This window comes from Takifugu rubripes, chromosome 17, assembly GCF_901000725.2.
Source record: "Takifugu rubripes chromosome 17, fTakRub1.2, whole genome shotgun sequence".
In the NCBI taxonomy this organism is placed as follows: domain Eukaryota; kingdom Metazoa; phylum Chordata; class Actinopteri; order Tetraodontiformes; family Tetraodontidae; genus Takifugu; species Takifugu rubripes.
In genome coordinates this window covers 13496244-13509153 of record NC_042301.1, presented here as the reverse complement: position 1 = coordinate 13509153, position 12910 = coordinate 13496244, and the positions used below count along the sequence as shown (strand labels likewise).

The following is a 12910-nucleotide window of genomic DNA, read 5'->3' as shown; positions in this document are numbered from 1 at the left end:
GGAACAGGTGTGGTATTTAAAACCGATATCCATGGTGTTATGAATATGGTAATGGGCTCGGCAAGGCGGCGGGAAGGCGGCGCATGCAGATGCAATTCACAGAGGGGCCATTGCAAATGAGGTGCGCGCGCCTGCTACACTGCAGTTTCATCTGGCTCCAGAAAGAATGGCACAGCCTGAGTGCACCTCCAATCTATTACCTGCCCTCCATCTGAGGAAGGGGGGGTATCATAGAGGGGAAAGACGCTCTGAGCAAGAGGAGAGGGTAATTTGTTAGGCTGTGGCAATTTTTCTGGAATGACAAAGTTAATTAACGGGCAGGGACTTAAACGGTCCCTCCTGCCCCTGATCGTTTAACTCGCTTCCATTTCCGCTGTTTCCCCACCCGCGGCACGCCCGCTCACTCCTGCTGAAGCGGGAGAGGTGGGCAGTCAAAGCGGCTCCTTGCCGCTGCTCCGGCCGAACACCAGTTCAGTAAAGGAAATCAAGCAATTCCCAAAAAAGATAAAGGCCCTCTGCAGTGGAGGTAGCACAGGTTCTCCAATCAGTCCTCCTGATCTCTTTCATGAATAGATATGAGATCTAAGACCAAATCATGTTTGTGTTTGGATTGCTATTCACTTTGGATTTCCACATAATACCATAATTTACGTATATGGTTGTTTTATGGTGCAGTTCAATGCCACCATGAGCAGGGCCCACATTGGTTCTTAAACACACACACACACACACACACACACACACACACACACACACACACCAACTTTCTGGAGAACTCCATCTGTCCAGTTTTCAATTCTCTCCTCTGCAGCCTACAAATCCCCTCTGACGATTCAGCCATCAGACAGGTTAAGGCGCCACTAACTCGGCGGATGTTTGCACAAACAGGCAGCCTATTAGGACAAGTGGTGCTGAATGGGGGAGTGAGTTATCGTCCCATCGCTGCCCCGGGAGATTGAGAGGCGACAGATGGTTTTGTTGCCAGCGCTTAATGAAGTGTTGTGAATCAGCTGGGTGTGCTGAGGACGTCTCAACTGTGGCGTCGATGGGAGATGGATAGTGATTGTTCAAGGAGGCCACGGAGGGAGACGCTTTCTTCGCAATTCCGTGATGTTAAAACTGACAAAACGCAACGGTGTGCACGCTCTGCGTGCATGCGCGCGCGCGTGTGTGTCGCTCCACTTTCATTTCCTGTCAACATTAGCAGACAAACACTTTCACCTCCTGACTGATCATCTGCACATCCCAGTGCGGCGGCCATGCATTTGGCTCTTTTTATCTACAGGATGCCAGAAGAAACCACACCAGCACCGAGACACTTGCGTGGGACACGCGTGTTTGCGAGAGCGTGCGTTATGAGCACGCGTGTGCGCGGTAAAGCCGTCCCGAGCGTTCTCTCTGTGAATGGAGACAAGGCATCATAATTTGCACTCTCATTCCTCTTTGTGCGGCTCCCGGTGGGGGAGCTGCTGGTATTGAACTTGCACGCCAATGCAAATGTTCAGCGGGGCTGCACGCGTGCAACATCTGTCCTTTTGGTTAGCCGAGGCATTACGCATGCAGAGAGGGGTTTTGTGGCTACAGTGATGTGCTAATCCCTTTAGCATTCTCCTGCTGGGATGGCCAGCAGTCCTCATTAGTGGCGACATTTATTCTATAAGTAATTACGGCTGCAGTGAGTCGACCCCCCCCACCACCACACACACACACACACGCCCGGACCGACATGTCAACAAAATGCTTTTCAAACTTTTCTTGGCTGTTTAATTCAATCAACTGCTGCCTAATCTGGCTAAAAGGAGGCTGCATTCAAGGGCAGCGCATTATTCTCCCCAGCCAGTCACAAGAATGCTTCAATTAAAACCTGCAAATTTAATACTCTCAAATCAGTCTGGGCCAAACAATCTGAGGCGGGTCTTTGATGTTTTGCATGTAAAACTTAATATTCTCGGCCACAATGTGGGGGGAAAAGACAATTCTCTTTTGCAGCCCTTTCAAAAACACAAGCATGAGTCAGGAGAGCTGGGCACCACTGGCTGGGACTTCACTCACCTGATTAGCATGCATTTAAAACAGTTTCTCTCCTGCTCCCATCGGCACCTCCATCCTCCCTCACACTCACACATGTGCATGCAGGCGCACGCACACAGGTACACACACACTGTGTACAGGTACACACACACTGTATGGGTGGATTGAGGGGAAACAGTCACTGCAAAACTACAGAGCGATATTCTAAATAGGCAAAACATCTGCTAAAAGCTGAAAAAGCTTTTTTAGTATTTAAAGGAGAGAGGACCTGAGTGGACAGAGACAGAGGACAGAGAGACAGAAACAGATGTGGTGTGGTCAGCTCACCTTCAGGGATGGCGCTCAGCTCTCTCATGTCAACCACGCAGCGTTCCAGGTGTTGGCTGCTGTCCTCCATCTGTCCAGCTCAGCCCTCAGTTCCTCCACCTGCTTCTGCCACTCTTGTCCCACCTTCTCCACAGAACGCCGGTCCAGTCTGGCTCGCCGCGCACAGAAGCTGTCAGAAAGAAAGCGATGCGCTCGCCTCGCTTTCCCTCTGCCTCACACGGCGCTCGCTCTCTGGCAGCATTAAAGCTGCCTTTTGGAAACCGATATGGAAGGGAGGGACGAGCAGGGGGGGGGGACCTGGAGCGGCGGCAGCAAGGAGAGAGGGAAAGATGGAAGAAGAGGAATAGGGACAGGGAGGAGTGATGAGAGAGCGCGACTTGGAATGAAAGAGAAAGCAGGACAAAATTGATGTTATGTGCAATACGCAGCTCTATCCATCAATCCCAGAATGTCAATGCAGCACCAGGACCGAGTGCACAGCACAACACAGGACCCCCCTCCCCCCCCCCACCCCCCCACTCCTGCATCCAGTCATCCCAGCAGGGCTCCCTTTGATTTCTGACACCTGTCTTCCTCTTCCCCTCTCTCACCTCACAATCAATCCTTCCGTCTTTGTTTTGAATCGAGGAGGAAAACTATTAACAAGCCCCCGACTGCCGAGGCTCACATGGCGGGGGCCAGCATCACGTCACGCAGCATGTGATTTTGGAAGTTACATATGGCAGACGAGTGAGAAGAGGAGGAGAGAGAGGGAGGGAGGGAGGGAGGGAGGGAAGGTGCTCACAGTGCAGCGAGTATTTTTAGTGCAGCATGATGTCATCCTCGAGTTTCTCCAGAATGAGGAAACTTCTCTGGTTTAAATCAACAGGTCACTGATGAAGGACAAAAAGAAGCAAACTCAATGACGTTTACGCGTGTTTGCTGTGTGAGTGCAGAAACCCCTCCCAGCCACAACACTGGGTCCATCAAACACCTTCCGTCGTGTGGTCTGAGGGGAGCGGCGTGCTAAAGAGGAAATGCTAATCACCGGAACTTTAGCTGCACATCTGAAACTGCTGTTGACACGTTCTCCCTCGCCCCCGTGTGTGTTTACTCCATGTCCTCTGGTGTCCTCCCACACTCCAAGAGTGCTACATATCGAATACTAAAATACTTGTTCTACTAGCAAAGCAAGAATTTGTCTGACTGGTCCTCACCGCTCCAAAGGAGTTTGAGATTATGTCAAAGTTCTGATGGTTGGGATTTGGGTAACCAGCTGGTTAATGTATTGTCTATGAAAGTCCCCACACAGATAGAAATGCGAGGATGTGTGTGCGTGTGTAAATGTGATGTAAAAGACCTCAAACCCAAAAGGTTTAAAACAAAATTTGGACCGTTTTTGGATCCAGACACAGAAATGCCGAGCTGAGGAGGTCCCACATTAACAACACAAGCAGCTCTCTACACTCATTTGACTCCACAGCGCTCAGAGGTTCGGCAGCTGGAGCCAAACACAGAGGATCACAAACAAATGCGGCTGTAAATAGTGCGTCTGCAGCAAAGCTCCCAGTCTGCAGCGATCCTCATCCAGGAGGATTTGCACTGCCACTGCAGAGGACGAACAAGCACAGAACTCGATTCCAAAGCTGCATGTGCAGATGAACCACCATCGAGTTGTTGAGACGCAGCGGGCACTTGATACTCTCTCTTTGATCTCTTTGATATTACCAGTCGGTAATGTTTATTTCCACTCAGTTTGGGGTTTAGGTAATGCGCCGGTGTCTTTTGTCCAGGCGCCTGATTGGGATCAGGGTTGGTGTAAGAAACTAAGCCAGGATAAACTGGTCCCCAGCGAAGCAACAAGATGAACACGCAACATTTCGTCTTCCCGCTTTACCGCAGTTTCCATCCTTTCATCCTGCCGTTTCCATTTAATCCTCAAAACCACCAGGATTAATGTCTTTGCTTGCTTTAATGAGAGCGTGGCGGCGGGCACACGCGCAGATGTGGACCGAGCTTTAGGGTGGACCATTAGCATTCTAATATGTTTCTCTTACAGGGGCCACGTGTTGTCTTATTAAGGCCTGACTGATGGGGACTGCCGGGGAAAAGGAAATCAATAGACGACGCACTGGAGACGGCAAATCGCACAAGTCTGCTGAAGGGATGGAAGAAAACAAACCATTTTAAGCTATTTGGCCCCAAAGCCTGGGAAAAGAAATCCTCACATTTACCCGTTTAAGCAGCACTTCAGGCCTATTCGAATCAGTGATAAACTCCCCAGTATTAGCAGAGGGATTCACTGCTGACTGGGGGGGGGGGGGGGGGGGGGGGTGATGTACATAAATAACAGCACAAAAAGCAGCTGTGTGGGTTTGTTTTGGTATGTATTTATGCCAACCATGCAGCTATATAGGCTAGTGCAGCAATATCACTGGTGAGAAGGGTGAGGGTTAGTCATCTGGTTATCAGTGAGAAGGCTGGAGCTCACAGCAGAGGTTGCCCCCCCCCCCACACACACACCTGGCTCTAATCCAGTCAGCTATTTGGGGACTGTTCTCCTCCTCCTCTCAACATATCGAGACGGTGATGGTTTCTGCCCCCTCAGACCACCACTGAGGGACAAACTTTACCTTCCACCCACGCACCCTCGTGGTGAAGACTCTCAGCCCGCTTCCACGATCACGGAGGGACATGCAGCCTCCTCCATCACATCACAGTAAGTTTCCATATTTGTGGGAAGACACCTTCAGACCTTTAAGTCTTTCCAAGTAAAAAAAAACTGGACTTGGAGATGTGAACTTCTGCTGAAGTAAGATTCTCCAGGTTCCTGTGATTCATCTTCAAGATAATGTCTTTCTTCAACGGCAGCGCCTGGTTCTGCTGGGCCTGGTGAGGACCACGGCTGTCTGGACAGTTCTGTCAGAGAGGAAGGGAAGATGGAACTATTGATTTTTCTTTCCTCTTCTCAGGTCACAGCGCTCTCCTCCACCGTGCCCCCGTTAATGTACGCCATCGCCCCATTATCAGATTAACACAGAAACAAAAGGGCAGGAAATTGTGGTCGGGATGGGCCCGACATCGCTTAAAAACACCCTAATCACAATTAAATCCAACCAATTAAACATTTATTTTAAAGTCTTCTACTGTTTAAATGAGCGAAAATATAAAAGTGAGAACAAATGTCTGTTCTGTGAAGAAGGAAACACGGAGGAGGTGGAGAATCTAAAGCAGCCAGAATATTGCACACAAAACTGCTGGAAAGAGGAGGATTTGTTGGAAGCTCCACGCATAATGGACCTGCAAGGCTGCTCGACGTGCCTGCTTGTGTTTTGTCAGACAAACCTGAGACCAAATTAAAACCATACACACGAAAACAAGACTGATGGAAAAGCAGCTTTTTGGAGCATGCCGTTAGATATTCTCTCAAGCCTGCGTGTTATTTCCATGAAGGAGTCCTCTTTATTCACTAACCTGGCTAACCTGTGCTCTTCTTAGCTAAAGTGCTGGGAACAAAGCTGTGGAAAAGCTGAGAAAGCCATTATTATTTCTAATCTTTCACCATTCTGAAGAAAGCTCACATATTCAGGTAACCTTGGCACTAAAAGAGTGGCCGTGTTCTTTTTTTACATTCCAACAGTGCATTCACGGCAAAGATGTTTCTCAGGAAAGGTCGGTCCTGATGGAACCTCACGCCGTTATTCACTATTCTGCACGTTCGGTCTGTTGAGAAATGCCTTTATTCTATTCTTGAGAATGTTTCAAGAACCACACATTGTGGAACGAGTGTTTCAGAGCCGTCTCTTGACACAGGGGGAAAAGTAGCACTCAAGGCTGCTTGACCTTTGCTGCAAACATCTTGAAATACATCTCAACTTCAGACCCAAGATGTCTATTGCTCCAGCTCAGGTGGAGGACCTGGATACATGAGACTGCCAACAGTTTTAACAATGTCTGAAAACTGGTCATTTTAAAAGGTGACCTACAGTCGCTGTAATTCCAAACCTGTCCGCTAGGTGACGGATATTAATTATTATATACAGTCGTATTGTGTGTGTCATCTCTCTTCACCAGGTCAGTGGCTTTGGGTGCCTCAGCGTACAAGAGCAATTTAGGGAACGGTTTATCATGTGATGGAGAATGAGCAACAGAAAAACAGGGCGAGACATCAGGAGGTCTGTGTGCAGGAGGAGCTCACGCTGCAGGATTTCTTCCTGATCAAGTGAGTCTTTGCACAACTTCAGACAAAAAAATAGTCAAAGTGGTCTCCAAACAAAATATTCCTTGACTATGAAATGTTTAAGGGTGTGGTGCTTTCCAAATAAAGGGACAAACAAGTCCATCCTTTTATTGTTCTACTCAGGCATGAAGCTTGAGCGGAGGCTTCCCAGACAGGAGAAACTGCTGTTACTACTGTATAAAAACTAGATTAACAAAAATCAACATGTAAACTGTTATATTTCACTCTCCGGGTTCACAACAATAAATCTGCAGCTCAAGTTAAGATAGGCAGGGGATGTAGTCGAGATTAAATCAAAAGGATTGAATCTCAAAAGCAATGACGTTGTCAGATCTCCAAGCGGACCGCGGAGTCATAAATCTCGCGTCACACAACATAAATACTGTCATCCGCTGCTGTGCACAATATTAAGTCAGCCACAAGCCATAAAATCCACACCTGCTCCCTCAAATCTTCTGGCACTTCTCATTCCACACGCCAGTGACTCACATGTCAGTCAGCACACGAGGAGGGATTAGAGATCCCAACAGACCGGCCTCCGGTTCTCGCCGGATCTCCAGTGGCAAAAAAAAAGAGAAAAAGGGCCGAGCAGATTAGGGGATTGATCCGTCAACGCAAGATCTTGACGCAGAACAATCCCTGCATCCTCCAGATTAAACATTAATGGGGGGAGAGCTTCTGTCTTTTGCCATTTTCCACAGGAAACTGCCGGCAGCGCCGGGAAGAAACTGCAGAGGGAGGAGGGCTCAGCCCAGAGATGAGTTTCATTTGCAAAGGTCAGGCTGCTTCCAGGACAGATAAGGTGAGGAGCAGAGAGATTGTCCTGTAGATAGAGGAAAGGTTTGATTCAACGGCTGCTGCTGGTCGGCATCTGAGGCGCAGCGGGGACGCGAGGTGAGAGCCTCGTGCATGAGCAGCAAACTAAAACACACGCACAAAACACACACACTGATCTGTGCCAGCGTGATACCGAGAATGGAGGAAGAAGACAGCTGAGAGGAGCGGCCTCTGATCCAGCCGAGTACGCCTGCTGTCGGGACGGCCGCATCCACAGCTCCACGTGCACCACGTGCTCGTGGGGTTCTGAGGGCAGAGCTGAGCATGGCCGCCTCACGGCAGCTTTAATTAGTAAAAGACAGATTTGCAGAGTCTCTGATGGGTCATCACACTGGACGGGATGCAGGTCTGACCCCGCTTGGCAGCAAGGGGATAAAAAAGAATTCAGTCCTTCAAACTCTAAAAATGAAGCGAACTGTTGACACTAATGGGACTGAGAGGATGTCTCAAAACTAGCAAAACATCAGGGGTCAATAAAAATCTGTTTCCCAGGGAGGGATTGAAAAAAAATGTCAAAAATGGGATGGAAGAAAAAGGGAACCCTGAGGAAGGAAAAAGGAGCTTTGGGTGAGGGGATATCCATTTCTGGTGGCAGAGGTTCATATCTGCAGCTCTTAATGGGCACAAATTCTCGGGCGTTCAACACCCATGAATGGGAAGAATAGCTGTGCTGCTAGCGTCTCTTAAAGGGTTCTGTTTTCCAAGTCAAGGGAGATAGAAGAGACACTTCACTGTGTGATTTGCACATTTGTAGAAAGCGTTTAACAACCATTAAGCTCTTTATTCCTTCTAATTCAGACGGAACCCTCGAGCACACGTCCCTGCATCAACACAAAAACTAGAGCGTAGGCGACCGTCGCCGGGGAAAAAACAGGCTAATTATTTACCAACGCTGAGGAATTGTCCATGTTCTGTGTCTCCTCAAGGAGCGAAAAGTTCAAAACAACATACATCTTTTAACTGCATCTACACGGCCATAAGTCTTCATTTAGTCCGAGTTTATTAGACAGAACTTCTGATGGTGGAGCTCGGTAAATGAGGCGCAGAGGGGATGTGGCGGGACCGCCATACATTCTCCTGCATCTCAACCCGCACGCCAACAATGTGAATTATTTTTCTTCCAGAGAGGGAACAGCATTAATTCTCCACACCAGTAAGTTCAATAGATCTCAGAATATTTAGGCTGCATGAGTGCTGAGCTGAAGTTCTGAACAACAAAGATCCTTTTGGTGCATTCAGGTCTGGCGTGTGTGCCGATTTCAACGGAACTGAAACGAGCCTATGGGAACCATGCGGGGAGAAAGTGATGCCATCACTGTTGTGATCTTTACTGGGGGATTTCGGAGCACGTCTCGGGGTGCAGACGTCTTCTCCAAACCCTCTGCTGACTGGGTTACGCCTGAGCCGCTTCCCCACTGTCAGTTAAGCCCCGATGCAAAGCCGTGTGTTTCTGCTCATGTGGGGACGGCATGCGCCTGGAGGAAGTCATATATGATTCATGTGCAAATGGTTGTGGAAAAGTCATGCTTTGAGCTGGAAAGTTGGATTCATTTAGCTTTAGCATGACTCCTGCACGCTGGAGGGAAACACGAGTTTCCCGTCAACAGGAGTGTGTGATTGTGGACTCATTAGGTTCTAACAGAAGACAGCTTCAGATCCCTTATGTAAGATGCATAATTTAGAGTTCCAGCTATTTCCCAGGTGTAATTAGCTTTTCTTTGTCTGCACAAGAGACGAAAAAATAATGACTTTGGTTTTCTGATTGATCATATACGGGGTTCCTCTAGGTACGATCACCGGCTGTGATAGATAATGCGATCTTCAGTCTAAGCTTGAAGAAGAACAGGAGAAGATTCTCAACGACTCATCCCATAATCCCCCACGCGGACAGTCTCAGAAAGTACTGAGTCGACCTGGGGCGTCGGGAAAATTCTGGATTCTAAATGGAATGTGGGATGAAGGCCGTCAGCTCAGCAGAACGAGGGGAGCAGGAGGAACTTTGGCCTCCCGTAATAAACTTGTGGGTTGAACCAGGATACAGTGGGTTTGCATCATGTTTATTTAATGGTGAGGATCATTGTCAGAATGTCTCGATAATACAGGGTCAGACTAGATTCGGTCCGCCCGCCGATACGATTGTGTCGGTGTTCTCCGCCATGAAAATTAGGGCCTGCCGCCGGAGCGGCGCGCGGTGAACCCCTCTGCGATATCATTGCTTCCTCCTCCACATAGTCATCTGCAGTTCTGAACCTTTGGCTCTCACTGATAAAATATTTAAGATCTTCCATGATTAAAGTGCATCCTCCTCACCTTGGCAGCAAAATCCATTAACCCCGCGAGAATCAATTCCATTGATTTCAATGATAGAGGCTGGAAAGGTGTGCATGGAGAGATGAGCAGGAGGTGAAGGCAGAGGGTGCAGGGAAGGCAAGGCAGAGCGCTGCTGGGGATTCAGAGGACGGTTGGAGGGGGGAGGAAACTTTTCAGTCATTTCTTGCACAGCCCTGATATGAAAAATGCATGGAACATCAGTCAGGAACAAATTTATTTGCATGGCTCAGAGGAGTCGCTGAGCCCAGGATGCTCCAGAAACACAATGCAGCTGAAGGCAGCGTAGCGTAGCGCGACCGATGGAGGATGTGGAAAAGAAAAGGTCCGTTCGAGCCGGTGCCGACGTCTCAATCAACATCCCAATAACCACAGACAGCCAATAAACACTGAGCCGACCTTCCTGGCTGTGACCTGTAACACGCCGGTGAACCCGAGACCGCTTCATTACCATCAAATCCAATAATTCCTCTTTTAATGCGATGATGGAATGCAGGAATTCATTTTAATCTTCAGGCGAGCGAGCGATAATTACATTTTCGGCATCAATTCTTTAACGATGGCAGGTTTGGGTGCTGCTCCATTATTCGCTGTAACACACAGATATCCGTATCCCAGAGAGGCCCGGTCACTATTTACGCTCCCTCGAGCGATAGGAAGTGGATTTGCCATCCGCTGAAGTTCCTGCAGGGTCATAATTAAAGACTGAATGAAAGGGTGACCCGCCTTCATATCATGTCAGCTACGATGACTTCAGCCTCCTTCAACCTGCAGCGACAGAACAGGAACAAGAGCTGCTGAGATTTAAACCATCAGGCCTTAATTGAAGTGTAGGGAGCGCCGGCTCACACGGCCAAGTACTCTGATATCCCAGATCAAGGAGATCACAGTCAATTAGGATCTCTCAGGCTATGACAGCTGATGATAATTGGCTCTCAGTTTCCAGTCAAGCTGAGAGCCAATTAGGCTTCCTACACTCGCTAATTAGGGTTATCATTAGTTAAGACATTTGGTTTCACACAAGCTATTTTAACACTGCGTTTGGTGCTCAATTAAGAGGGAACGTAAACACACGTGCACCTTCCCTTAGTGGGGACAAACGTCGGGATTTTTAGAGAGATTGTTCTTTAACTTTAAAGGAAAAAGCTGCCGGGGTTTGAGAAGAAGGTGGATCTTGTCGTTATGGAGGCTGAATGAACAGACGTCATAACATTTGGTTTAATGATCTTTTAAATAAACAAGTCTGTTGAGTCTGACGAGTCTATTAGTTCTAAATCAATGACTTGAACAACTGCTCTGGTCCTCACATCATCACTCTGCTCTTCGTCAAGTAGGAATCTAACATTTCTGAGGCAGAGCCATTAAATATGCTGGAAAAATAAATTAGGTTGATCACTGCTTGCTAAATATTGAAAGCCATTAATGAATGGAGACTAATGTAGATGCAAATAGGACATATTAAACAGTCATGGCAACGTACTGGTTCATCCAGGAAACATGCATTTATCCTCCTCTGATATCAGGACACTCAGACTGACTCCCAGCGCAGGAAGTTGCTGACCTCTGACCTCCACTAATGATCCGCCAATCACACCGTGGATCAGTTCAGAAGAATAACGTCCAGATGAAAGCGCTGAGTCTGAATAAGGCTTGATGAATGTCACCTATAAGTTGAGTTATTGCTTCTAACTAAAAGCAAAAATTGCACATCTATGTTCCTGGGCGGATCAGAGCTAAAGCCTTGTTATGTACATTCAAAACTACTCGCAGGGATCCAGCACCAATCAGGCCTTTAGCCCTTAAATGTCTGCTAAGCAACAACAATGAGGAATCAAAGACTCTGGACATAAAGAGAAGCCATTAAGCCGACACTGCTGCACCAATCATTATCAGCCAAATCCCAGGGACAGGCCTCATCACAGGGGTAAAATACAGAGCAGATAAGACACAAGCTAATGATGAGCTTTCTTTTCTTTCTTTCTTTCTTTCAACACCCCGAATCAAAAGCAACAAATGGACAAAAAAAATGCCTGAAGAGGCATCACAGGGAGATGATGAAGGCTAATCATCAGGGTTAAAAGCTGGCTGAAAGGGGGGAAAAGCCAATCACTTTCACGATTGGACAGAAAGCTGGTATGAGGATTAGATTTTTCTCAGGGTCAAACGCAGGAGAGACCCGTCCGCAGGCTTCCTGAGGAATCCAAACAGCTGCTTACAAACACACACAAACACAGGACGGCTGGAGACACACTCTTTACCTTACAAACCTATGACCTTTGCACCGCTGGCAAAGTCACGCAACAGCACGCCGTTTTGAATGATTCCAAAAATTAGTAGCGCAAACCTCTGTGGAGCTGGTTTGTGATTTCTCCATGATGGGAGACTGCAGAAGGAGAAAAGTGCCGGATTGTGTGTGTGCTGACCATGAAATCGGCCAATAATTCCTGCCCGCCTGACCTTTGGAACAAGACAACGCCGTTTGCTTTTGCCGCACGTCCGCAGTGTACAAAATTGATTTTTAAAACAGCAGGTTGAATGTGAGCAAAGTTTCCCAATCAGCACAACAATGCTGCTCTTTCAGAGAATGCACCAGTGATTTACTCACTGATGATATTGTCCGTGGGTTTAGTTCAAGGGAGCCACTGAACTGGATTTCTATGTCCTTCTCACCCTCCTGACTTAGGATGGGGGGGTTCAGCACAATCGTGAGGAGCCTCCACTTCCTGCTGCACTTCAAACTACACCAACGAACTCCATAATTGATGAGGCGCATGTATGAGGCGACGCTTCCCTCAGAGAAGGTGCCGTTTTGCTGCAAACATTTCCAGTATAACTATGATGAAGCTATTGCTCTCAACCGTTTTCCTCATATCATTTTTCTCCCAATCTTAAATCAAACGTAATAAACACTGAAAGAAACGTTATCAGTTGCACGTCTGTCTCTGTGACTTAAATCAGTGCGAATGAAAAGTATCGGCACTGTCTAAATGTCTCGGCTTCAAAAACTGCGCTATGAAAGCTGTGAGGGCTCAAAGCTTCCAACATGAAAACATGAATGCTAACATCACCCCAAAGCCAGATGGCATTTAGAAAGTCGGTTGTTGACATTTCATGGTCTCGTACAAAGTTGAAAAGCTGCTTTCATGTGAAATCTCCCAGTTTCTTCCT

General features: G+C 47.7%; 1 protein-coding gene across 4 annotated transcripts in view; it reads right to left on the bottom strand.

Annotated features, from left to right (window-relative positions):
- The window catches only part of inpp4b (inositol polyphosphate-4-phosphatase type II B), a 90325-nt gene extending 78201 nt beyond the window's left edge, over nucleotides 1-12124 (bottom strand). The window contains exons 1-2 of one of the 4 annotated variants that reach the window (XM_029850414.1): nucleotides 12001-12118; nucleotides 2359-5256 (exon numbers count right to left, since the gene is read on the bottom strand). In XM_029850414.1, coding sequence (XP_029706274.1) covers nucleotides 2359-2428 — 70 coding nt within the window. In that variant the 5' untranslated portion in view covers nucleotides 2429-5256; nucleotides 12001-12118. Of the gene's footprint in view, nucleotides 1-2358 lie in introns of all 4 variants that reach the window. The other 3 variants (XM_029850412.1, XM_029850411.1, XM_011612981.2) reach the window with 3 other exon arrangements.
- Nucleotides 12125-12910: the final 786 nt, after the last annotated feature.